Source organism: Sorghum bicolor, chromosome 1, assembly GCF_000003195.3.
Source record: "Sorghum bicolor cultivar BTx623 chromosome 1, Sorghum_bicolor_NCBIv3, whole genome shotgun sequence".
Lineage (NCBI taxonomy): Eukaryota > Viridiplantae > Streptophyta > Magnoliopsida > Poales > Poaceae > Sorghum > Sorghum bicolor.
In genome coordinates, this window is record NC_012870.2 from 62394989 (window position 1) to 62421372 (window position 26384).

General features: G+C 44.1%; 4 protein-coding genes across 4 annotated transcripts; 1 reads left to right on the forward strand and 3 right to left on the reverse strand.

Moving 5' to 3' along the window:
• Positions 1127-7199, forward strand: LOC8066289 (nucleolar complex protein 3 homolog). The gene is made up of 13 exons (XM_002465076.2): positions 1127-1476; positions 1598-1779; positions 2090-2286; positions 2793-3001; positions 3086-3188; positions 3356-3519; positions 3953-4091; positions 4239-4412; positions 4496-4632; positions 4803-5117; positions 5624-5763; positions 6301-6398; positions 6487-7199. The coding sequence occupies exons 1-13, from the start codon at positions 1298-1300 to the stop codon at positions 7003-7005; spliced, it is 2556 nt and encodes an 851-aa protein (XP_002465121.1). The 5' UTR covers positions 1127-1297; the 3' UTR covers positions 7006-7199.
• On the reverse strand, positions 8217-12645 carry LOC8066290 (ninja-family protein 6). Its single transcript, XM_021455355.1, has 2 exons — positions 11502-12645; positions 8217-8918 (listed from the first exon to the last, which is right to left on the reverse strand). Exons 1-2 carry the CDS (start codon positions 12016-12018, stop codon positions 8497-8499), a joined length of 939 nt encoding a protein of 312 aa, XP_021311030.1. The 5' UTR covers positions 12019-12645; the 3' UTR covers positions 8217-8496.
• Positions 14101-19040, reverse strand: LOC8066039 (ras GTPase-activating protein-binding protein 1). The gene is made up of 9 exons (XM_002467641.2): positions 18861-19040; positions 17589-17641; positions 17370-17507; positions 16730-17275; positions 16365-16554; positions 16156-16277; positions 16018-16083; positions 15547-15610; positions 14101-15142 (listed from the first exon to the last, which is right to left on the reverse strand). Exons 2-9 carry the CDS (start codon positions 17637-17639, stop codon positions 14457-14459), a joined length of 1863 nt encoding a protein of 620 aa, XP_002467686.1. The 5' UTR covers positions 17640-17641; positions 18861-19040; the 3' UTR covers positions 14101-14456.
• On the reverse strand, positions 23728-24391 carry LOC110429525 (putative G3BP-like protein). The gene is made up of 2 exons (XM_021456214.1): positions 24310-24391; positions 23728-24219 (listed from the first exon to the last, which is right to left on the reverse strand). Exons 1-2 carry the CDS (start codon positions 24331-24333, stop codon positions 23761-23763), a joined length of 483 nt encoding a protein of 160 aa, XP_021311889.1. The 5' UTR covers positions 24334-24391; the 3' UTR covers positions 23728-23760.

The window sequence follows — 26384 nt, forward strand, 5'->3', positions numbered from 1 at the left end:
TACCAGCCTGTCCTCTCGACGGCCAGGCTCGTAACATGCAATCGCAGTTTAGGGCCTCGCACCCAAAACTTTACAAGAACCCAAAAACTTATCCTGAGCCCGACGTGTCTTCTCCACCTTGGCGCGTCGTTCCCCACCTTCTCCCACCTCAATGGCGGCCATGGTGGTCTTCCCGTGGTGGATCCATAGAGCACTAGTTTTCCTATGGTGGATTCATAGAGCACAACGCAGATCCAGCAACGTGGTGATCTCCTCCACCTAGCAGGCGACGACAGCCCATCCCTCATCCTATCCATGGAGGGCGGCTCGATCTGCACCCTGACGGCGCCTCCAACCCATGTCCCTCTCCTCTTTCCTTTATCTTGCGTCTGTAGTAGATTTTGCTGTGTTGCAACAGTCTATTTGAGATGTTTCAGTTGTTGTTTTTTATTGTTACAATAATATATTTCTTTGTGTTTCAACTTCTTCATCTTAATATTGCAGTAGTACTGCTTTTTTTGAGATGTTGAAGTATGTTTCAGTTACTTCAATCTCATGTTGTAGTAGTTGTTTCATGTTGTTGCAATAATTTGTTCGGTGTTGTTGCAATAACATATTCACAATGTTTTAATGGTTTAACTTATTTGTTGCAACAGTTTATTTGGTGTTGTTACAATAAGATGTTCATGGTGTTTCAACTGGTTTAACTTATTTGTTGTAGCAGTTTTGTTCGGTGTTGTTGATGTTTGAGTCGTTTCATCCTATTGTTGTAGCCGTAAGCGGGAAAAGGGGCTAGGGGCTATGGCGGCAAGCTAAGGATAGTCAGAGGTGTTGGGGCCGATGAGGTTGAGAGTGGTGGATCCCGTACGCTGGGGGACGGGAGCAGGTTCCTTGCATGGGGAGCCGAAGCGGTTCCTTTCTTCTCCGTGCAGGGGCAGGTGGAGTCGTGTTCCATCTCTACTTTCTTTCTTTCTTTTTTCTCGATACGGGTCGGGTGGATATACGATATGTAATACGCGGTGTTCGGACGCTAGCGCTCGGATTGAACGTCCGGACGCTAGCAGTTCCGATTGTATAAGGGGAAAAAGAAACAAGGCCTTTCCGGCCCAGTTATAGCACCCAGGCCTAGCAGGCCCGATTACAGAACCAAACCAGCGGCCGACCAAGCACGCTTTCTTCTTCCTCTCTTCGCGGCCGCCGCGTCTCAACTTCTCAACGCTGCGCCAAAACCCTAACCTAAACCCCAACCCCGCCGCGCCTCTCCTCTCCTCCCCTCCTTTCACGTACTGCAACTCGGGACGAGCCGCCGCCAGTCTCGATGGGGAAGAGGAGCGGCAGCAAGAGGAAGGACAAGAACAAGGTCATTCTCCCGCCGGAGCTGCCGCCGGAAATCGACGACGATGAGGTGGATCTCAGCGACGAGGACATCGCGTTCTATGGTACCGACAGCAGCAACGTAGCTCACTTCCGCCACTTCGACAAGAAGTCCATCGACAGGTTGGTGTCGCTGGGCTCCGGGGCGCTGCACTGTGTCTTTCCAATTCCTCACTTCCCTCCCATCGGCGCCGCATCGCTCTTGATTGATTGAGCGTGGAATTTCTCTCTTTGGTTCGTGAAGGTATGTCGGGAGGGTCGCAGGACGCGACGAGGGCGAGGTCGAGCGCCTCTACGAGGAGCGCCAGAAGAGGAAGGCCACAGAGTCCTCGGGGAGACCCCGCGAGGATGATGACGAGTTGGAGGTCGACCCCGTCGACGCACTCCCCACCAAGACGCTGCAAGGGGAGCTCGTCTACAATAGAGGTAAACCGTTTGCGACTCACTCCAGTAGATACACAATGCCCATGACTAATCATAACCATCAAGTCCGAGTTTCCAGTGACATGATTATTGTAACAACATTTAATCTGTGCAAAACAGAAATGTCCTGTAAATTGCAATGCGCTTGAAGTTAATAAAAACATGTTACCACTTGCAAATGGCATTTTTACACATTGGTGTCTGAATTTTGAACAATGATGTTTTGTTTTTCTTCAAATTTGTTCTGTTTGTGGTGTACTGGTGTGAAACTGTGAATGCTCACATAACTTTGTAACATGTATGCCACATGCAGCAAAGAAAGCAAGGTCTGAAGACAATACCGGCAGTGTTAAGACTAAAGCTCAAGAGAATGGTGCAGATGCCAAGAAAATTATTAAGAAAGATGAACCAAAGGGAAAATCTAAAAACAAAAAGGGAGATGATAATAAAGTGAAAAATATTCAATCTCAAACTGAAGTTCCAAAGGGACAACTACACTCAAATGTCCTGGTACTACTTCTGTTCCTTTTTTTTAAAAAAAAAATGCATCAGTCAACATTCCATTTTTGAATTCTCCTTTCTAGTTGCTCACTTGCTCTAGTTCATTTTAGTGCTCACGGTGATATATATCCGATCATAAAAGTGTCATGCAGCATGACTGTAAATGAATTTGCTATGTTTGGTAGTAAATATGTAAGTATATTAAGCATATTTAACCTCAAGTAAGATATCGAAAGTGGTTTGTATATATCCCAGTTTCAAGGTTTGAGAACTCACTTGATGTTGACATAAAAATCATTTGTAAAAAAATGGTAACATAAAAATACTAGGCTGAATAAAGCACAAGTTTTTTGAGCCAAATTAACTATCTTGCTGTGTTTATCAAAGATTGGGTCAGTCTAACATACGACATAAGTGTTGGGCTGGGAGTGTTATACTGATTTACCATAATTTATACATTTTCTGATAAAAAAAATCCCCTCACATTCCTTTTTACTATGCATGACCCATGACAGGAGGAAGTGAAGGAGGAACTTTCAGCTGAGGAATTATTCGAAAAAAAGAAGGCTCAACTTGCTGAGTTGGGGATGGCTATGCTTGAAGATCCTGAGTCAAACATTAGATCTCTGAATGATATGCTAAGTATAAGCAATGACAAAGACCAAAAGGTTGTTAAACTTGGTCTGATGTCCTTGCTTGCTGTGTTTAAGGACATTATTCCAAGGTACGTTGCAATTAATTTTTATTATATACCTTTCCTGGTTTCTTTCCCCAAGTTACCTACACATGTTTTTTATGCACACTGCAGTTATCGGATTAGGCAGCTGACAGAAAAGGAGCTAGCAGTAGAAGTTTCAAAAGAAGTGAAGAAGACAAGATATTATGAGTACACACTTATTCGCTGCTACAAGGTCATACTCTGGGTCTCCTTCATGCATAGTGAAGTTTGCCTGGCCATGAACTATGCTAAATAGATATTATTTTCCTACTGATTTGAGCTGTTCATCTTCGATATTGTTGTATGGATAACTTCCCAAATTCTGATGGCTGAAGTTGGTTTTCTTTTATGAATTTTCAGGCATACCTACAGAAACTGGTATCGTTGGAGAAGCAGCCCCAGTTTTATACTGTGGCTGTTCGTTGCATGTGTGCTTTATTAGATACTGCCCCACATTTTAACTTCCGTGAAAACCTATTGGCTAGTGTGGTAAAAAATTTAAGCTCCTCAGACGATGTAGCAAGGTAAAAAATCTTTTGTGTGTTAAGTCCTTGGCTAGTCTGAAATTGCTTAAAATAATGTAGCTGATTACTTTATAAAAAAAAATATTGCTGTGTCAAACCACCATCCTTACGTTTTTGATTGATTAGATATACCATGGAGCTAGGTAGCAGAATAACTTTATAATTCATCTTACAGTGGTCTAAATTGTTTGAGTTTCCTTCTTTTTCCTTGAACTGAAAAGGATAGGTGGTACAAAACATTTATTTGAGCAAATATACCATACCCAATAGCACTAATTGTGGTATTTGTTGTTACTCCTTGACAGCATTCTCTTAGTAATTAATAAAACAAGGAGTATTTCATGTGATAATTTACGCTATTTTTACTTTGGCACAGTTTTGTAGTCCATTGGGTCACTGAAGTAGTCCACATGTGCCTAATTTTCCTTTGTAGGAAAATGTGTTGTGAAGCAATAAGATCATTATTTATAAATGAAGGAAAACATCGTGGTGAGGCAACAATAGAAGCAGTTAGGTTGATTGCAGATCATGTGAAGCTCAATGATTGCCAGCTCCATCCTGATAGCATTGATGTATGGTGATTATCGCCTGTCTTATTTGTCATATTATGTATTTAATGTTCATTTTGTACCTTTTTCATGCAGTTTTATGTTTAAAAGAAACTGAGCATGGATCAATATTCTATCGTTGCTGACTATGTACTGGGATGTTTATCTTAGGTCTTCCTGTCTTTGAGATTTGATGAAGATATTGGAAAAGATGAGACTGAGGAGGAAAAGGTGAAACCAAAGAAGAATAAACGTTGGCAAAAAAGTCAGGAGGTTCCGAAGCAATTGCCAGTTAATGATAAGAAGAAAACCAGACAGGAATTGATCTCAAAAGCTAGAGAGGAGGTAACATCAGATAAGAGTATAAGAAATTATTTATTGGAAGGCTCTGTGAATTCGTGTAATCATTTCCATTGTATTTTTTTCAGGTTGATGCAGATCTTAGAGCAGTTTCCTTCAGTCTTGATCCGAAAGAGAGAAAAAGGATACAAAAAGAAACACTTTCTGCTCTGTTTGAAACTTATTTTCGCATTCTGAAACATAGTGTGACCACTTCAAATTCAAGGTCTGTGTTTGATTTCTTTAACTGTATCATAACAAATAATCCCTTCTTTGTGGAATTATATGATCTGCCTTTTGTTTTGGATTTGACATGTTGATTTAATAGTATGAAATTTCACTTCATTTTGGAATGAAGTTACAATCTGACAGTCATTGTATCGTTAAAAATTCCAGGACCAAGGTGAATAATGTCTCCCCTAGTGGCTTGCACCCACTGCTCACTCCATGCTTGGCGGGCTTAGGAAAATTTTCACATTTAATTGATGTAGATTTCATGGGTGAACTTATATCTTGCCTCAAGAAGCTTTCTGGGTATAGCGACCGACAAGATGAAATTCCCAATGATAATGCACTGTCTGTCTCAGAACGTCTGCAGTGCTGCATAGTTGCGTTTAAAGTCTGGAGGAGCAACCTTGAGGCATTGAATGTGGATCTACAGGATTTCTTCGTGCAGCTTTATAACCTCATACTGGAGTATCGGCCTGACAGGTTTTGACTCCTTGCTCTTGATGATAGTCACAACGAACAACTCTCTGCCTTTTTTTTTAATCTATAGTTACCATTTGTTGAACAATCCAAGGTAACCTGCTACTATATTATTCTTTTCAAACAAAGGTACTCTTGGCAGATAGCAAAGTTTTATCACTAACCATCATTAATGCTTTTAATCTTGTTGAGATCCTTGGTTAATTATTGCTTCAATGCTATGGACATGCTGACAATGCCTATGATGCACTTATACATTTTTTTTTATTTTCTTCCCAGAAAAATTATTGTAATTGAAGAATGATAGTATTATGTCCATGCCTATTTCTGTTTTTTTTTTCAATAATGTAGAGACAATGCTATACACTAAATATTTACATGGTGATAGTTGTCGTCTTTACTTTTTTTCGTCTATTTTGGATAATTTTAGGGCTCATTTTTCTTGAATTAGCCTATGTAGTTATTAAGCTGTCTTGTTCCATTGAAATACTTCTTTCTTTTACATCCAGGGATCACGGCGAGGTATTGGCTGATGCTCTGAAGACACTTCTTTGGGAAGGCAAACAGCAGGATATGCTAAGAGCTGCTGCTTTCATTAAACGTTTGGCCACGTTTGCCCTCTCATTTGGCTCTGCAGAAGCGATAGCAGGTTTGTTCTGCAGTTCTCAACTTCTCGTTTTTGTTTGTCACATCCTTTTTGAGCTGATGCCTGCGGAACTTCTATAATATCCCAAGATGATTAAATAGTAATAAGGATGCAATGATTGCACTGAGCACTTGTCTCTATTTAGAAGTATTGGTTATACAATAAGTATTAGTATTTGTATTAAACCTGCTTGAATACATTTCATTACTGACTGCTCCCTCTGTCAATACAGCGTATTTTCATTTGACTAAGTCAACCCACTTCGTGTTTGACTAAAACTATAGGGAACATGTTAAATTCTACCACATCAAAATGTTAAGTTATAAAAATACATTCCATAATGTTTCTAATGGATCTTATATGATGTATAAAGATATATTCTTTTCTATAAATTTGGTCAAACTTAAGATGGGTTGACTTAGGACAAATGAAAATACACTATATTTCAGGATGGAAGAAGTAATGTTATGGGTATTAGTTATCAAGCATAATCTTTCCTCTTTTGTTTAATGTCATAATTGTGTTTGGTGATTATTTCAGCATTGGTCACACTGAAGCATCTCCTCCAAAAAAATAGCAAGTGTCGCAATATGCTGGAAAATGATTCTGGTGGCGGTTCTCTGTCTTGCTTAGTTGCGGTATACGTATTCTCATGTTCTTTTTTCTATAATTTGATATTGACATTTTGTATTTATTTGATCATGTTATTCCTCTTCTTTTATCCAGAAATACAACCCCGAAGCTACAGATCCATATCTGAGTGGTGCACTCGCTTCAGTCCTTTGGGAGCTCAGCCTCTTAGAGAAGCATTATGATATCTCTGTATCCTCAATGGCTTCGAATATCTTGAGTATGGCAAATTTGAATCCCACGCAGAACCCCGTTCCAATCTTGAATGTGAACCCTCTTGAAGCATACAGAGACCTGTCAATGGAAAGGGAACTATTAAAACCAGCTAGCAAATCATTGCCACTAAATCTCAAAAAGAAACGACGTGGCAAGGAGTTTGTTGCGCTAAGCCCAGATGTACTTAAGAAGGCAGATTGCTCAGTGGATAAACATGAGCTCGAAGAGAAGTTGCAGAGCCATTTCGCTGTGCTAAGAAGCATCTCGGAGAATGAGAGGTTGAGGGGCGAGCTGAACCACACATTGTCATCCATAAACATGTACAAGGAGTACAAGAAGCAGCAGAAAAAGAAAAACATGAAATTTAAGACCGGGAGGAAAAAGGTAGCAAAGGTTTAGGGCTTTAGCCGTCTTATGTTCCGGGGATCTTTGCGCTCCACTGGTGAATGGGTGTAATTATCCCAAAATTTTGGCTTATTTCTCATGGCTACTATAGCACAGTTTTCTGCTACCCTTTTTGCCGTTTCTGCACACGATACATATTGAAAGATTTGTGTCCATTCGTGATAATTAGAAATAGTTCAGGCCCTATTTGGGGAGCTGTAGTTTTTTCAAAAGCATCTGAAAAAACTTTAATGGCAAACTGAAAAAAGCTGCACTGCAGTTTACCGTCAAAGATTCTTCTCTGGCTCACAAGCCCTCCAAACAGGTCCGCACGGTGCAACAGTTTTTCGGGCTTTCGAGTTAGGCCTTTGTTTAGTTCACCCAAAATCTAATTTTTTTTAAGATTTTCTCTCACATCAAATCTTGCTTAAATATATCTTTTGAGTTTAGTTAGTCTGTAATTGGACAATAATTATCAAATAAAAACGAAAGTGCTACAGTACCTAAAAAATTTTGGAAAACCGAACAGGCCTCAGACGGAACCAGAGCAAATATATAGGGGGGGCGAGTATAGAAGATATGCATGAAGATTACACTTGGCTTAAGCTCCATCACTTAAAAATAACTAACTTTGCATTGCATGTACTCTTAAAGAAAGTTTCAGGAGTTAGGGGGGGCCATGCCCCCCACTGGCCTTAGAGAAGAACCTCTGATGGTAAACTGAACTCGTCAGTGCAAATATATTCGATCTAACAAAAGAAGAAATTGCGCTCAAAAGAAGAAAAGTGGCCCTTAGGAGAGTGACTTGTGCGCATCCATGGCATTAGCTAACTGGAAACTAGTGCTAGTGTTCTTTGGTTTTCTATGTATCGAAATTGCTTTTCTATATACTAAGGTTATATTTGGTTAAACTTTTTTAAACTTTGATAAAAAAATCTAGAAGAAAAAACATTAAGAATATATTTTTATAAGGTGCTCATTTTATGTTATAAAAATTGTTACTTAAAGTTAGACAAACTTTAAAAAATTTGACCAGCAATGATTCTAGTTTTCAATAAAGTTAGTCAAATTCGCAATGATTCTAGACATTAATTTATTCATGGATGGAGTAATAAAACAGGGGCTCCTGCAAACTTTAATTAAAAGAAAAGGTACAGTGCAACCGTCACAAGCTTGCGAGAAACCCTGCTAGCCACATTTGAAAGGAAACAGTAAGTTTGCAAAAATTAAAGTGAATTTGAGCGATTTAATGTTAAAGAACAGGCTCGTGTTGTAAGCCTGCATGTCCTCCAGGGTGCCAGACTACGACCCACCTATTGCAGCAACTGAATCCTTGTCAATTTGTAGACAAGCCTATAACATTTGCAGATGACATTTCTCTTGAATTTGCTGTCACACTCAATTTATGTAAAATACAGAGACCTTCCGTTGAACTCCCCGAAACAGGGAGCCTACATGTTACAGCACAGTAGATACCAGCAGCAGTTTAACCCTGTAACCCCCTGTTCATGAGAATGGAGCAGGGTTGACGACTATATGCCGAAGCGGATTCGACACATCACCGCCGCCAGCGTGCTTAACAAACTCTGCAGGAGTGAGGAAGCTACCATGGCAGACGCATACTATCCTCACATCCTCGCCTTTCTTGTACCTGTACAGGAAGCCGTCGATCCTCCTGGTGTTAGGCCCTTCTACCTTGGATGAGACCATTGGCATGTCCTCCATCATGAGCTTCCTGATGTCACTGGTACTGCTCGTACGTGTTGTGAGGGACCCAAGCGTCCGCAGGCGAGGCTGCTCTGTGGGAGTGCCATTTAGTGGCTTCTCAGCCGCTTTGGTTGGAGGAAGCATGCTATTTTGATTTGTGTTATCAGAGGTTGATGGACTCCTAGCATCTGTGGACTGGTTAATTGCGCTTCCACCAATACCTGGGAATATACAACAGCAAAGATTTTGAGATTATTTGACGGGAGAAAATGCAAGCAGAAACTGGAGGAACAGTTTGTTCTCCTTTTCCCGACAGCACAATCATCAAAACTAATGCAAAACTATTTGGTCCAAGTACTAACCATAGATTGGAATGTAAATCAAACATCATGGTCTACTTCAACAAGAAACTTCAGGGAAACTTCAGAGAAGATTAAGAGGTCAACGGTTCAAAAGAATGGAACTTTTGATAAGCAGTTTGCAAATGCAAGCATGTAGAAGTTTTGAATTGTTGTGTATTAGCTTCCTATGATTCAGAAAACAGTGCCTATCAACCTAAAGTTAAGCATCACTTCCAACATGGTATGCAATAATTGTTGAACCAATTCACACTGAATTAATCAAAATCGAAACGCCTCTTGTCAACATAAGCTTGGACAAGCAACTGAAGTCCCAGGATTCAGCTGCAAGTTGAGGAGAAATGGCAATTGATGAAGAGAGGAAGAGACAGTCTCGAAAGGAGATAGATGTCAGATAGCCAAGCAGCGAGAGTTCAGCTAATCTTGGCAAGTGGTGTGAAGTATAACTTTACTGCCAGTATATAACATAATATAAATACAAACTTGTTATGAACTTGACATAAGCTTTGACCAGGGCGTTTGTCTACATTTTTGTTCATAACAACACAATCCCAAATACCGAATTCAAGAAAAACGAATTCATCACATACAAAAGCATTATCTTTTTCTGAAGTACTTGGTTTACTACTTGTTCACCAGTTGGGGAAGTGAAAGGTTAGTTTTCCTATAAGTTCACTTAATGTAGCAAAACAACACAATTTCCAATTCATCTGCAACTACTAGTTTGAAGTTTTCACAAAGCTTGAAACTGAGACAAAACTCGTGAGACTTAGTGTTGTGTGACATACAAAAACTGTAAGATCTGCTCATTCACCGAATTGCAATGGACAATGTACGGTCGCTGAAAGCCAACTAAAGTTGCAGAGAGGCTGGCGAAGAACAGGGGAGGTCAGAAAAAACTAGAACATGTGCATCTGTTTGGAGTTTTTCTTTCAATTGGGTTTAGATCAATTTCTGATTAAACCTACATGCAGGCCATTAAAATCATAATATGAATGCAATTATTCCCCACAATTGCAAACCTAAGACAAGATCATGAGAACAGCTCATAAAATGTTGTCTAGACCTTTTGTCCATGCTGGGATTTGAGAAAGGATTGCTATAAATTTGGCTTACTGAAATAAAGAGCTTGTGGTATGCACTGTTTTGAAATGAATATGCCATATATTTCCTGCTATGGTGGTTCAGTACATGCAACTTTCCATCTCACGTTCACATTATAGTGCCACTATATGGCACTGGATTGTACTTTTGAGATGTTAGTTAGTGTTCCATGTTGGGAGATTGACTGAGTCCAAAAATGACATTTAGTTATTCCTAGGCTTCAGAAACTAAAGGGGCTTTGGGATTTAATCCCAGAATATCCAAAGTAAAGATGCCAAAATTGCAGTTGCTTGGATCTGGACCTGTGGCTGTGAAGCACTAACGTATAGGGCTCATTGAACCCTAAAAATATTTTTTTAGCCCAAATCTACATATTTAATTAAGAATTATAGTAGTTCAAAATCTTTCCTTGCCAATACAACTAGAGCTTATGGGATGCAGTACACGCGACTTTCCATCTCACTTTCACATTGTAATGTCATTATATGGCACTGTGCTGTACTGTTCAGATTGCATGTTGCCATATTGACAGAGTCCAAAAATGGCAAAATTTAGTTATTCCTAGGTTTCAGAAACTGAGGGCCTCCGGGATTTAATCCCAGAATATCAAAATTATAGATGCCAAAACTGCAGTTGCTTGGATCTTGACCTGTGGCTTGAGCCACTAACATATAGGACTCATTGAACCCTACGCCCAAATCATCTAGATATTTAAGAATTGCAGTAGCTCAAAATATTTTCTTGGCAATGTGACTACAGCTTGTGGGATGCAATGTTTGAAGCAGTGGTCAGCCGTCGTGCCGCCTTGCTACGATTTGTTCTGCGCAGGCAACTTTACATGCTCCCACCATGTTGCTAAATGCCCAAACTAGAGCAATAGATTAAAAGGATTGGATCACATATTAACACATCCTAAAATTATGATCCAAGCAAAAAATAAAGTGCGAGGGTATAGAAGGTGGCTATCCTTAAGGCAATTGTGGTGTGGTTACAGGACCAAATCCTGGATATGAGCAATAGACCAACCAAGCATGCAGTTGGCTGGCGTGGCTAGCTAGTAGGCACACATGGACTAGGCAATGGCTGGAGCACCTATGTGGCTGGCACACGGGAAATTCTGAAGTCAACCGTATTCTCCTGCCCAAATCTGGTGCACGGCACGAAGACTAAGTTGCTGACTAATGCATAGCAAGTCGTGATATGTGATATGAAAACAAGCATTCGATCCATCAAGCTTCAAGCAGCAGCAACTAGAAAAACCATGGTAGCCGAACATGAGAATTTGTAAAAAGCAAACAGAAGTAGCTGTTTGAGTTAATGATACGATCCATCCGTGTATACCTTGCTCGGTGGTGCTTACAGAGTTGCTCCCCTGCGAGGCGTTGGACCTCCTCCCGCTGCCGACGGCGGCGTTCGCGTTCGCGTCCGCGGCTGCAGCGGCGGGCTTGGGTCCGGCGGGGACCAGGGAGGCCATGGAGGAGTTGCGCCGCTCGACGCGCTTCCGGCGCGCCTCGAGGCGGCGGCGGCTCTGCATCTCGCGTCGGCGCCAGCGCTCCTCCTCGGTCTCGGTGGGCAGCGAGGTGGTGCGCAGCAGCGGCAGCGGCGCGGCCGGGGACGGGTCGGCGTCGGCGTCTCCCTCGCCGTGGAGGGAGGAGACGGAGCAGACGGAGGCGATGGAGGAGGAGCGCGCGAGGCGCGGGCGCTTGGCGGCGGCGTCGGTGCCGAAGCGGCCGCCCAGGGAGAGGCCGAGGCTGAGCTCGACGTCGTCGGACTGGCCTCCGGCGCCGGCGTTGGCGGCCTTCGGCGACCCGGACCCGGACCCCTCGCCGAAGACGCGCAGGAAGTCTCTGGACGCCATGGGCCGGCCTCGGCCTCCGTGCCCCCCACACGGTAACTAACACAGCCTTGCAGGAGGCTGCTCCCAAGCAAGGACGAAAGCTTGGGGTGGGGGGAAGAGAGAATTGATTTGATTAAGAAGAATCCATGGCGGCGAGCAACGACGAATCGGGGGGGGGGGGGGGGGGGGAACACAGCAAGTCCGATGTCGGGAGCCCCGGCACGCGGGACGAAAGCTCCTAGAAGCGCGGCGGGATCCGCGGGCGGCGAAGGAGACGCGAGCGAGGCATGCAATGGCCAACCGCGGGGCAATCGCAATCGTGGGCAGATATGGCGACAGCGGATTGGAAGGAAGAACGGGAGAGAGGGAGGGGAAGGCGAGAGAAGATAAGGGGAGGAGCAATCAGATCTCCGACCGTCCCTCCCTTGCCTGCCTGCAGACTGCAGAGGGGAGGGCGATTGGTGAGGTGAGACTCGGGGCCGGGACGGGGACGACGTGTCCGTCTAATCCGATTTGCCCCCACTCCTCCGCCTCCGCCCGGCCCCCCTCGATGATTGGGGGTGAGGCTCGGGGGCAGCAAAAGGGAATTGCCTTGCCTGCGTTTTCTTGCTCTGGATGGTGGCTGCTAGCTTTGGCTGCGTCGGGTGGAACGGGTGGTGCCGTTGCTATTGCTACGGTGATGATGATGATGATGATGATGATGATTATGCTGTTGTTGTGCGCTGGTAATCGCTGATTAGCGGAAGGCGCCGTGTTTGGTGGGGTGGGCAACACAGGGGAGGGGCGGGGGCGACCGCGTGTCGGGACGGACCGCGCCGACACGTGTTGCTGTTGGGTGGGCCACCGCCCCACCACCACCACCACGACGAGCAAGCCGCTCGTCTCGTCCGGCGATGAGCCGAGCCGCTCGTGCTTCCCTTCCCCTTCGCCTCCTGCAGCTGCAGGCGGCCGGCCGCCGCAGCTCGGTGGGCGGCTCGCGATGGGGCTCGGGCAAGGTAGGTAGAGACAGACAGACAGGTGCGGGGGACGTGGCACGTGATGGACCAGGCGCGGTGTGGTGGCCACCACGACAGTAGTACGACGCAACAAGTGGCGCGGCAACTAGGCGCGTGGGGTGGGGCCCGCGCAGCATCCGAGGGATGAACAAGGCGGGGCGAGGGGCGCCGGCGGCGGGGGCGCGACGTGGGCGAACGGGACGGCGACAGGCGGCCAAGAGGCCAGCGCATGGACGTGCATTTAAATAATGGTAGCGGCGCCGGCAGCAGCCCACCGGTGGGTGGGTGGGTCGGTCTCGGTCACGTCGAGCCATGGGGAAAGGCGCAGCAACAGCAGCCGTCGAGTGAGAGTCTGACCCGTCCACGCGGACAGCTGCCTGCTGGGCTCTCCCGTGGTGGGCCGCACCCGCAGCCGCAGAGGCCCGTCGCTGTCGTGCGTGATCCGCCAGATCTCGCCGTCCCCCAGAACAAAAAAAAAAAAAGGGAGGGGGAATGGGGATGGGGATCGCTTTCCACCCGTCCTCACCACTGTTCAGTCCAGGTGACCGGCGACCGTAGACACCCATCGGTTGCCCAGTGGCCATGTGCATGCTAGGCCTAGGTAGGTCTAGGCGGCTGCTAATACTGTTACATCCTACCTCCGTCCTCAAAAACACCTGATTTCTATAATTTTTGCGTCTTCAATAACTACACTGCTATCTCAGGCCATGTTTAGTTCGCGAAGAAAAAAAAAATTTACGACACTGTAACACTTTCGTTTGTTGTTTATAGTAATTATTATCTAACTATAGACTAACTAGGCTCAAAAAATTTATCTCATCAATTTCGACCAAACTGTGCAATTAGTTTTTATTTTCGTCTATATTTAATACTCCATGCATGTGTCTAAAAATTTTATGTTTTTTGGTAGAAGTAAACAAGGCCCTCAACAAAATAACACTATAATTAATGTCTATAAAAACTATAATAATTTCAAAGATTCCCATTTTCAATTTCAATACAGCAAATGAACACCGCAGGTGACAGTTATATGAACTCACAAAAACACAAACAGTGAGAACCAAACAAGGATTCACATTATCGAATACCATGACAACGGAATTAAGCATGGACATACTTCGCATTATCGAATACCATGACAGCAGCATTAAACATGGACAAATATTTTTTTCAGTCGCCGATTCATAAGATTAGTGTCTAGCCTCCTGGCAGATGACACAAGTTACGGACCACAGTCCCAACAGCCAGTTGACAAGCTCATCAACGGCAACAAAATTCACCTACCACCAATGGACGACTGCAACTACCAATCTCATAGCGAGACCAACACCAACACGGTACAAAAAAAAATAATCAAGCTGTCTGATCAGCAATGCTCCTACTACAAATAATCCCTGCACTCCGCTCATTTGAATGTAGCCTTACGCTTCCTACTTTGATGTAAGTCTACCCCGCCTGATGCCTCTACGCAGCAACAGGAGCTTGCTTAGGGCCATTGTTCACGCGACTGAACCTCCCATTCCCATTCGGGTAGGGTCGAGATGGGTGGACACCATTCCCGTTCTGATGGTAACTGTTCCCTGGTGGAGGTGGCCCCCGTCCACGTCCAGGAAACTCATTCTGATTTCTGAAGTTGTTCCTGCGGTTGAAGTTCTCGCCACCGTCATTCCTGCGGTTGAAGTTCTCGCCACCATCATTCCTGCGGTTGAAGTTCTCGCCGCCACCGTCGTTCCTGCGGTTGAAGTTCTCGCCGCCGCCATCATTCCTGCGGTTGTAGTTCTCGCCGCCGCCGTCGCTCCTGCGGTTGTAGTTCTCACCACCGCCGTCGTTCCTGCGGTTGTAGTTCTCGCCACCACCATCGTTTCTGCGGTTGTAGTTCTCACCGCCATCGTTTCTGCGGATGTAGTTCTCACCACCGTCATTCCGCCGGTTGTAGTTCTCACCACCATCGTTCCTGCGGATATAGTTCTCGCCACCATCATTCCTGCGGTTGTAGAACTCCCCTTCATTCCTGCGGTTGTACATCTCCCCTTCATTCCGGCGGTTGAAGTTGTCGCTGCTTCTGTAGCTGGCATTGTCCACATAGCCACTTCCTCGCCCTCTGAAGTTATCACCATGGTATGCTCCCCTGCCAGATTGGAAACGGCCACCTACACCATTGCACAGGGCCTGAGTCCAATGACTACATTGCATAAATCGAACAATAGCAACAAAGTGTTTAAGAATGCCCAGTACAACAAATGGGAAATTGTGTTATTTCAATATTCAATTGAAACAATACCAACCAGTACAAAGTTACAAAAAAAAACAAGGTCAGCAGATATACAGAAACCTAAAAGCATCTTGTCATGTCTTCTAAACAAACATGCAGGACACTAAAACCATTTTTAACAAGCTGAATAATATGGATGATGATTAGTATAAAATGGAAAGAATTTGGCAAAACTTGTATCAAATTGAGAGTGAAGGTACATAGGGGATGAAAAAGGACTCTGATTGGTATATCTTGACATTAAATTTATGGTTTACTGCACTTCAGATCAGTTATGCTTACCTCGTGAATTGGCTCTCTTAGCCTCAATGCCGACTTCTTTGTCCTCCATATGAACCGGAGATGCCTGGGTGAAAAATAGGAATCATAACTTGGCCTCAGATTGTCAAAACCACTATCACACCGATATCAGGTTAAAATATCACAATCAAAACTATAGTTATCAAGCAGGACAGGATTTAGTAGTAATCTGAAAGACCAAAATATCAATCATTAGAAATCATCTATCCTGCTGCAACATCCACGGATAGTAAATTCGTATAAAAAATATGAATTCCAGTATTCAAGTATTTTAGATGCTGATAAATTTCAAAACCACAAAGAAAACCATGATAAGAAGAAAAAAGGATTGCTACAATTATGGCACTGCAAACTTTTCCACTAGTCAAGTAGAGCAAGGTCCAGAAAGGAAACTAACAACTACTAAAACTACAGAGTATCCGTGATTGGAAGAATAAATAATAAAAGACTAACCTCAATTGCTGCTTGCATAGACTGCTGGGACTCGTACTCCACAAAACCAAAAACATAACGATCGACCTGTACCAATACGATATGAATTCTCTAAACCAATTATTGCAGATAGAAGAACCCAAAAACAAAAGTTCTAACCTTATTGTGCCGGACTTGGACACCACCTGGCTTTATAGTACCAAATTTCTTAAATTCCTCCTCAACCATTTCAATATTGGCATGGTAAGGCAAATTCTTGACGAAAATTGAATAGCCTTGCTCTGCAGGGCAAGTCAATACAGTGTCATCAGCATTGCTAATGATGCTAAAGTACTTAATAATAGGAATAAATCACAAGCCAAACAAACCATTGCGAGAAGAATTGTTTTCAGCAACAATCCCATCACCAGTTTCAATAGCCTGGGTAGGTTTCACGGATGGTTTTTCCGGACCTTCGACAGCCTTGGACACTGGTTTAGGAGCTGGCTTCTGTTTGGGAACTGATGACGTTGTTTTGGCAACTGGAGGAGTCAGTGGGCCCTCCTTCATGACCTTGACCTGTGAGCAGGCCGTAATAGGTATATAGTTAGTAAGAAGCAAACTAAAAATCCATATAGTGATATCAGACAGATTACTTCTACAGTAAACTAAGAACAGAATCATGTGTTATGAGAGTTAATAAAACAGAAAGCTTTGTACAACAATAAATCAAACAGAATGATAAATAACTCACAATGGATGCATAAGATTTCTTAGTAACATCTGTCTGAGTTGGAGGGGCAGGAGCAGCAACTAGGGCCTTTTTGGGGTCCTCTTTGGGCACTTGCACAGGTGGCTGGGTTTTAACATTATTTTCAATGGCAGTCCCATTAGCAGAGGGATCACTAACTTGCCTCTCTGTGACGTTACTCTCAGCTGTCACATGGTCTGAGATCACATTCCTGTCAGCTGGAATAGGTTCTGGTAATGCTGAGCATGTTTCAGATGCAGGTCTACCATTCTGGCTGATTTCATTTTCTTGGGTAGCAACTTGAACTATCTCAGCTGGTTTCCTTTCCAAAATAAACCTAAATATATCAGTGAGAACAAAATAGCCACCACTTTCTTGTGGTGCTAGGAAGAACGACTGTGTAAACCTACGAAAAACGCCTTCTTCTGAAGTCAAGGATCCAGTCACAACAATGAGCACCCCATCCTTGTGAGATAACTGTGCATCTGCAGTCTCTATCTCTGTTAAGCAGTTCCTGACATCCATAGCCATAATTTTTTCATTAATGTCCTGTAGAGAAAAAAGATGGATCCAAGAGTTAGTCTCAATTTCAGACGGCATGCCTATTGTACAAACGAGTCAATAAATCCCCATAAGAACTTACACTCATAGTGCTTACATACACCATAGTTCCATTGGAATCTGGTCGACCAAGAATACTTGAATCTTGGTAAAACTTGTGCACTTGATCTGGTTGCTCATGTAGAATTTTATAATATTGCTGGACAAAAGCACCACCTATCTATAAACAACAAAAATAACATTCAGCAATATTTGTGACAATCCCATGCATTGAATAGAAACACAGGAGAATATAGATTACCACGTGAGGACTTATAGGGTGGTTTACTGGGTTCCCTGCTTGCCCTGCCATTTCTGAGGGGAAGAAAAAATTAATGCCTTGCCACAAGCACGATAGTTATGCCTCACTAGGACCACAAGAACAAATGCAGCTTGTAGAAGTGAACGATAATGCCTTGCCACAAACACGACAGTTATGCCTCACAAGAACCACAAGCACAAGTGCAGCTTTTAGAAGTGGACAATTAAGGGTAGAAAAGGAATTAAAAAATGACAAGCAAACCATAAACATTTAGATCTGTCCAAATAGGTATAAGGTTTGGTAACCTAGAATTTTGTATATATAATAATACCAAAAAATGACACAAGAAAGGTTTCAACAATCAGTCAAATAGAACCCAAAAGTTTAAAAGGCATAATTCTAAGCCCAAACTAGTAAACATCAGACATTTTCTAAGTTCCCTGTCCAACAACCCCAACAAGATTATCACTGACATAAAACAATACTAAAAAAATGCATAACAATTCCTTTCAAGAAAGTTCAATATAGGTAGCCAATCATTCATGACACTTGTAAAACAGAAGCTTCAATCACTACAACCTTTGTTTTGACAAACTTGCTAATTCACAATAAACAAGTGTTACACGCATCATATTCCTCTTGGAACCTGCTACGGAAGCGAATCAGACAAATCAAATATATACACAATCTGGCCATCCTTGCAACTCTATAATAATGTTCTACATTGAACATGACCAACCACGGGGTCAATAAGTCCAACAAAATAGTAAGCAAGCTGCGCCCATGGAAAGCAGCCATTTTGATGTTGTTGAATAATACCCATAAGCACAGAAACAGCATTGACTAGCCAATAACAGGATTTCATCAAAATCAGAGATGGAAGGGAGAAAGTTGCATTAAGCAGACTCGCGAAGACTACATACTTGGCTTACTAATCAACCATTCTAGTAATCCACAAGAGAGGGGGAAAAAAAGACCCCTCAAGAGCAGCTTACCATCTTTCCGATCGCGTATGCACAAGGACAGTAATAACGGATAATCCGAAGAAAAAAAAGATAACTTGGCCCGCTAGCACCACGGACCCTAAAATGAGCAGACAAAAACCTAATCCGCGCCGGGCAACACATCCCGGCGGCGCCACGAGAACTAGCAACCAAAAAAACCTCCCCAGACATCCATCCGCGCCAAGCCACCGAGAGACGGAGCGAACAAACACACGGAACGAAGAGATCGGCACACGTGAAGGACGAGAGGGGCGACGAGACGCAATACCTTGCTCGAGCGGGGAGGGGCCTGCGAGGCGCGTCCGAGGAGGAGACGGGCGAGAGGGTTTCGCCGGCGCCGCCGCGAGACGACGCCGCCGGCTGTCGCGGAGTGGGGCGGGAGGAAACCCTAGAAAAAGGCCGAGGACGGAAGAGGCGGCGGCGGCGAACGCGGTAGTTTTTACACAGGGCGAGGCGAGGGGTTTAAAAGGCTGCAAAGGGGTTTTGCACCCCGCACTCGTGGGTCGTGTGTTTTTTTACTTTCCACCACACGTCGCGGGTTTTACCACTGCTGCCTCGCTGACTCGTGGGATCCACTGGTCTGGCGAGCAACAGGGCAAGTGGGGACTGAGGCAAATTTTTTTGTAGAAAAAGGAAAAAGAATTAGAAAAAAAAAAGTCCAGAACATTTCTTCAGCGACAAGTTTTTAGTTCATGAATCTGGGCCTTATTTAGATCCAAAAAAATTTAGATTTTGACACTACATAGTACTTTCGTTTTTATTTGATAAATATTATCTAATTATAGAGTAACTAGGTTTAAAAATTTGTCTCATGATTTATAGATAAATTGTGCAATTAGTTTTTATTTTCATCTATATTTAATGTTCTGTGCTATAAAATTCGATATGACGAAAAATTTTGAAAAATTTTAGTTTTTTGAGGTGAACTAAACAAAGCTCTGATCAGGCAAATTTGCTGTTAGTATATAGGATACATGATTTGGCAAGGATGTTTAGGCCCCGTTTAAAGTTCTAGCTCTAGCTCCTCACGGGGGGCAAGCTTTTCGATGGAGTAATAACCGTCTTAAGGGCACTCACAATGCAGAATTTATCATAGAGTCTAAAGTTATTTATTACCTCAAACAATGTGGACTTAGAGTCTAAATAAGATTTGGAGTCTTGTTTTTTCTACCTCTTTCTTCAATAAATATGTTGCCACATCAGCAAAATACCATAAATAATATGTAATTAATTGTCTTGGACTCTGTGATAGAGTCTTGCATTGTGAGTGCCCTAAAAACACTTGGCACAGCCCGTTTCAAAAAAAAAGCTTAGAACCGCCCCGTTTGACTCATTAAAATTTGGTTATTGTTGTTGGTGGTGCTACTGATTTATTGTGAGAAGAAAATATTATTACATAAAAGAGTACTAATGAGTTCAAGCGAACAAGACGAGTTTTCTCGGCGCTTAAGAACGGTGTTTGTAGATGTAGTCTATACTCTTATAGTTTTCTTGAGTCCTATACTCTTATAGTTTCCTCCTCCCTCTAGGTTCATCCTATGTGGCCACCACTGCTCCATATTGACCCTCTATTTCAGGGTACTGCCTCTTCGCTCGACCTCTTCCCTTCCACGTCGCTCCACAAGTTTGCACGAGAAAAAAAAGCTTTGTGCTCCACCCTCCGCTGCCTCCATTGCTCGTCTCCCTCTTCCCTTGCTCCCCTCTCTCACTCGTCAACACCAATCCACATGTCGCGCCGCAAGGTACCTCGACCAGTCGCAGCTACAACCACCAAGTGCCACCCCATCACATGTCTCCCTCTTCCTCTTTCTCCAAACGGGGCCCTAGTTGTATAGATCCGTTCATGCCGATTTAGGCCATATAGCCTCTTTCTCCTCGTGGGTTGCTAATGCGACCATCTCGTTCGTCAATTGGACCAACGCCTCACCAATGTCGAACCCTCAAGCCCTTCATCGCACGCTCGTCTCTCTCCTCTCGCCTGCTTGTCTCCTATGCCAAGCACCATGCCTGCCACAGTCACTCACCAGCATCGATCGCCGAAACGGTTTAAATGCCATATAAACGCTACACAGTGGTATGTCATTTCCGTTAGTTATCCATTTAACTCGTTTTAGCCAGTTTAATAGACTATTTAGCCTGAATAATGGCTAAAACAATAGGTGACATACCGTTTACCATTCAGTGTTTAGGAAAACATTGCTCATGGGAGGAGGTAACACCATGCATGCCCATTGGCCTGCACGCATCGGTACCTGTGGCGGCTCTGTCTCCGAGATAGACTAAGCGTAGCTCACATCTATTTAGGGATGGCAACGGGGTCGGGTTTGGTGCGGGTTGAGTAAAAACCCACCCTCGACGACTCCCGTGATATTTGGCTACGCATACCCTCAATGAGACTCACGGGTACAATGTCACACTTTGTGTCCGCGGGTGTGTTAATACAAAGCTAACATATAACAAAAAAGCAAATTTTGCTAGGAACACTAGAAACGTGCAATTGGCTAGATCACACTGGCAGACCGATATTTGCCTAAAGACACTATACTGATTAATTTTATTTATTTCTCAGTTTTACGGAGAGATAAGGTGGGCAAATGTACAACTATCCCTGTCTTTAGCCTCCAGCCCTTCGCTGATTATTTGACCTAACACACTATAGCCACTGATTCATTGTCGTCCTTGTCGAGCACCTGTTAGCTGTCATGATGTATCCTATTGTGGCTCCGGATGATTTCGGTCGTCCACTCATCGTGATCCCTTTACCAAGTGGCATAGAGTGGTGGAGAGAGAGCACAAGCGTTGCGAAAGTTGAGGAAGGTGGTGGATAGTGGCAACCTCAGGAGTTGAGCTCGCTCGCCACCGGATCGCATGTAGGGGCCGGTGTTGCTTGAGTCTGGGGCCCTAGCTCCATGTTGTCGGGGTTGGCGCCTCAAGGGTTGCGCATCAAGGGCTACAGCATTGGGGCCAATGCTACTGATTTCGAGCCACGGAGGCTAGCGGCACTAGGTTGTCAGGCGTGGGGCGTGCGTCCCTCATCCTTGGCTGGGCGCATAGGTGGTCGAAGGAGAACAGTGATGAATTGATGACGGCGATGTGTTATGGTAAATATAAGTGAAGAGCTAGAGGTTAAAGACATGAGTAGTTTGGACATTTCTCTCACCTTCTCTCTCCTAACAACTGAAAAATAAATAAAATAATTAGTGCGGTGTCTTTTGGCAAATAACCATGATTTTGCGGTGTCTTTGGTCAAATTCTTGGTTTGGTGGCGTGATGTGACTAATTACATGTTTCCACGTCACACCGTCGAACCGAGAATTTGACCAAAAACTCATATGTTTTTGTTTGATACCTTCAACTTAGGATTGATTAAAACACTGGCCCTAGTAGATGTGCTATGCAACCCATCATGTTCCTCAATTGCTTATTAAAACCAAAATAACTTATTTCATTTCCCTTTCCTTCGCTTTCCTCTCTCTCTCTCTCAGACACACACTTTTTGCCTTACTGTTTCTGCCCCTAATCAGAACCTCCACACCAAGATGTTGCTCTCACTGATACATGCAGGAGGCAAAGTGGATACAAGCCTCATATCTTTCACATGCTAATCGAGTGGAGAAAATATACTTAACTTTACCTGGTTCATGTGGTGATGTGGATGCCTCCCTCCTTGGCTACTGCACTCGTGCACCCCTCGCATGTTGGATTGAAAATGGTAATCTCAAGTCCCAAGGTTCTAAACTACGGAGTAATAAGAAAAAATGATAAGATTTTCGTGTTACTTTCTTATTACATTTACATTTTTTTACATGCATGCTTGCTCCATTCAATTTGTTTGGCCTCCATAACTGACAGTAGTGCATATGAATATGTGTTGACATAGCTCTTTGCTGATTGGCATGTTCTAAGAAGTTTATATCGTTTAAAGATTCCACTACGAGCGAAAGATTTATAGAACATACATTGTGTAATTATGTGTGTTATACATATCTATAAAATATAACTTGTAGTGTTATATATTTGTAAAATAACTCAATCTAGTAAATGATAGCTCAGGCCCCGCTTGGTTTGCTCTGTTAAACCGCCCGCCACATCGAATGTTTGGACACATCCATTGAGTACTAAATATAGATTATTTACAAAACTAAAAAACACAGCTGGAGAGTAGTTTGAGAGACGAATTTTTTTAAGCCTAATTAGTCCATAATTAGATACTAATTATCAAATAAGACGAAACTGCTACAGTACCAAACTTTAACACCCCAAACCAAACACTCCCTCAGAGAGAGTTGACTTTAGGGGTTATAAGGAAAAAGCTATATCCACTACTAGAATCTCGCGCTTTGCCTAGTGTCCAGGGCACTCGGCAAACTGGAATCTGGCGTCACGGAAGCTTTACCGAGTGTCTTACTTTGCCTGCCTAGTGCCGGACACTAGGCAAAGAGCTAGTTTGCTGAGTGCCTGGGTTTAGTGTTTGGCACTAGACAAACCGTCGAATTGCCATGTGCAGCCCTTTGCCGAGGGTGACACTCGGCAAACTACTCCTTTACCGAGTGCCCGATATAAAACACTAGGCAAAGCGTTTGACACTCGGCATAGACCGTGTCTTCGGTAGCGATCGTTGCTAGCAAGCAATCGTCTGGGTCTGACAGGGATATATAAAGGTTTGTGAGATTATAGGCAGTAAAGCGAGTATCAATCTTGGCCTTTTCCGTAGTGTTTGCCTATTGTTTTTGCAGGTTATTAATTGCATCACTGCACCAAAGCTTGGTAGAGTGCTCATGTCCCTTTTCATTTTCCTTTCGTCCACCGCTAACAAGAAGGTTTGATGTTGTGCACACCATCTTAGACATCCTTTGGTAAAGAGCATTGATCTAGCACCTCCAAACAATAGACAGAGCAATCAGTGACAAGTTTTGTGTTCCTCCATTTCTAGATAACGACTAGTCATGGACCTAATAATGTGCTTTCGGCAGGCACAAAAAACAGCCAACAACCAGTCGACCACGACAACGAAAAATAAATAAGCTCACCATAGTCTATGGCAGAAAGATGTTTAAGAAACCAAAGCTAATTGCCATATTTCCATACACCATACTAAAGGTAAAAATCTCTTACTGGGCCGTATGCAATGCTATTCAAAGTCTTATTTCATTTTCAGTCAATAGGGATTAAAAATTCACACATGTATCTACTGCATTTTCAATGGCACTCCCATTAGCAGTGGGATCGCTAACTTGCCTCTCAGTGACATTACTCTCAGCTGTCGCATGGTCTGAGATCACACTCCTGTCAGCTGGAATAGGTTCTGGTAATGCTGAGCTTGTTTCAGATGCAGGTCTACCATTCTGACTGATTGCATTTTCTTGACTAGCAACTTGATTTATCTCAGCAGCTGGTTTGCTTTCCAAAATAAACCTAAATATATCAGTGAGAACAAAATAGCCACCACTTTTTTGTGGTGCTAGGAAGAACGACTGGGTAAACCTACGGAAAACGCCTTCATCTGAAGTCAAGGATCCAATAACAACAATGAGCACCCCATCCTTGTGAGATAACTGTGCATCTACACTCTCTACCTCTGTTAAGCAGTTCCTGAAGTCCATAGACATAATTTTTTCTTTAATGCCCTGTACAGAAAAATTCCAAGAGTTAATCTCAATTTCAGACAGCATGCATATCCTACGAATAAGTCAATAAATCCTCATACGAGAACTTACACTCTTAGTTGTTACATACACCATAGTTCCATTGGAATCTGGTCGACCAAGAAGACTTGAATCATGGTAAAACTGGTGCACCTGATCTCACTACAGGAAAACAGGACTTCGCCAAGTGCCTGGGGCACTTGGCGAAGGCCACTTTACACTTGGCGAAGGCTTCGCCAAGTGCCACACTCGGCGAAGGGCACTTGGCCAAGATCTTGTCGGTGAAGCCATCTTCGCCGAGTGCCAAATTTCGGGCACTTGGCGAAGCCCCTGCCTTCGCCAAGTGCCAGCCACGTGGCACTTGGCGAAGTCTCTCAGCCCGTGGCTTTTACACTTGGCTTTCCCAGCTTCGCCAAGTGCCGCACTTGGCGAAGCTGGGAAATTTTATATTTTTTAAAATGTCCGGGCTATTTCCGCGCAATCCGCTATTAGGACAGCGTATGCATCGACATGTACTCATCACATATATTTAAAACTAGACCACATTCAGAACCAATACACAAATTGGCACATCAATAATATTCTCATTCATCCATATCAAATGTGTACATATATAGTCATGTCACTAGCTTAAGATGCTTGCCATCAAGCCAACATACAAGCATGCATATAGCAGCTGAAAATAAAATCTAGCTAAGTCATCCAAAATTGATCCAACATTGATCAAAAAATATGACCATCATATAAGACCTTGTGTATTCTTCAACAAGCAGGTCCAATTTCACAATGCATTATATCCTCTCAAGCACAACAATCTGTAAATTTGAGAAATTACTACTATTAGTATAGTACTTGAAGGCTCAAGCAGTCAAGCATTCTAGCCTACTTCTCCCATGTTAGTCTGAACATTGACAATTGCACAAGAACACGGCTGCTGTTCTACAGTGCGACATAGAAAGAAAAAACAAAAGAAAATGCAGGAGAAATAAACCTGAAAAATCCTCTGCATTACTAGAATCAGTTCATGACAACGAAAAGAACACATCATGTGGCAATTAGCAAAACTACTACAACGATAACTCATCAAAACCAAATGGAGACAAGTAATCACCTATCCAGTATGCAATAAGGCTGTTGTACAACACATATATGCAATATAGGATGCACCATAGCATGAAACTGAAATTCTAGACTGAAAGCAACTGCAATGGTTTGTACATGTACAGACTAGAGCATAGTCAAAATGAGCATATTGTGAGTCCTAGTCATCATTAGCAATTCTTCAGGATATGACTCGTATGGAACAGACAACATATGCCAACATGCTTCCTCCAGTCCTACAGAAGCTAGCATTTTTCCCCACCCAGCCACCCAGGCACAACTTGCGAATCGGAGCAACACTAGAACTACACCGACAGCGAAGCATGGCCTGCCTAGCCACTGACACCCTTTCAAATACTAAATGGTACTAATCAGAGTTCAGAGATGCCTTAGTGCTGCTCACCTGCCGCCATGTTTGGCCTTGAAGAACAGCAGGACGGAGGGAAGCCGGAAGTGCTGAACACTTGGGACCTGGATCCGCGCTCACGGACGCCCGCTGCACGCCTGCCGCACGCCGGATCCGTGCCCGCCGGATCCACGCCCGCTGCGGACGTGGAGCTTGCTGGGAGCAGGAGCGTCACGCCGCCGGTAGCTGGCCGACTCGCTGCGGACGTTCGTCATCCCGTGGCTTGCCGCGGCCGCCCTCTGCTCGCCGCGGTTGCGCAAGCAAAGCCATGTCCCGTGAAGCGCAAGCCCGAGGCCGAGACCTGCCAGTGCCAGCCAGTAGGAGCACCGCACCACCGGGAGCAGGAGCGCCGCACCTCCAGCCGCCGGGAGCAAGAGCGCCGCCGCCGGAAATAAAACGAGCAGGGGAAATTTTTCCGGCGGCGGGCGAGCGCGCGCGCGGCCGCCTGGGCGCGGGGCGGCAGGGCGGCGGGCAGCGCGGCGGCGCGGCGCGTGCGTGCGTGGTGTGGGTGCGTGCGTGCGTGCGCGGCCGGCTGAGTGCGTGGGGTGGGGAGCGGCTGAGCGTTTCCTTTTTTTTTAACTGAAACACGCACTTCGCCGAGTGCCAGATCGGCGGCACTTGGCGAAGAGGGGGTGGGGAC

What these genes read in the sequence shown, in the direction of transcription:
- LOC8066289 (XM_002465076.2), top strand. Translation starts at nt 1,298, where the DNA reads ATGGGGAAGAGGAGCGGCAGCAAGAGGAAGGACAAGAACAAGGTCATT. An exon ending in TCTCAAAAGCTAGAGAGGAG is followed by an intron (nt 4,413 to 4,495) that starts GTAACATCAGAT and finishes TATTTTTTTCAG; the next exon opens with GTTGATGCAGATCTTAGAGC. An exon ending in CTGGAGTATCGGCCTGACAG is followed by an intron (nt 5,118 to 5,623) that starts GTTTTGACTCCT and finishes TTTTACATCCAG; the next exon opens with GGATCACGGCGAGGTATTGG.
- LOC8066290 (XM_021455355.1), bottom strand. Translation starts at nt 12,018, where the DNA reads ATGGCGTCCAGAGACTTCCTGCGCGTCTTCGGCGAGGGGTCCGGGTCC. An exon ending in TGTAAGCACCACCGAGCAAG is followed by an intron (nt 8,919 to 11,501) that starts GTATACACGGAT and finishes GTATATTCCCAG; the next exon opens with GTATTGGTGGAAGCGCAATT.
- LOC8066039 (XM_002467641.2), bottom strand. Translation starts at nt 17,639, where the DNA reads ATGGCAGGGCAAGCAGGGAACCCAGTAAACCACCCTATAAGTCCTCAC. An exon ending in AGAAATCTTATGCATCCATT is followed by an intron (nt 16,555 to 16,729) that starts GTGAGTTATTTA and finishes GCCTGCTCACAG; the next exon opens with GTCAAGGTCATGAAGGAGGG. An exon ending in TCCAAGTCCGGCACAATAAG is followed by an intron (nt 16,084 to 16,155) that starts GTTAGAACTTTT and finishes GTATTGGTACAG; the next exon opens with GTCGATCGTTATGTTTTTGG.
- LOC110429525 (XM_021456214.1), bottom strand. Translation starts at nt 24,333, where the DNA reads ATGGTGTATGTAACAACTAAGAGT. An exon ending in TGTATGTAACAACTAAGAGT is followed by an intron (nt 24,220 to 24,309) that starts GTAAGTTCTCGT and finishes TTTTCTGTACAG; the next exon opens with GGCATTAAAGAAAAAATTAT.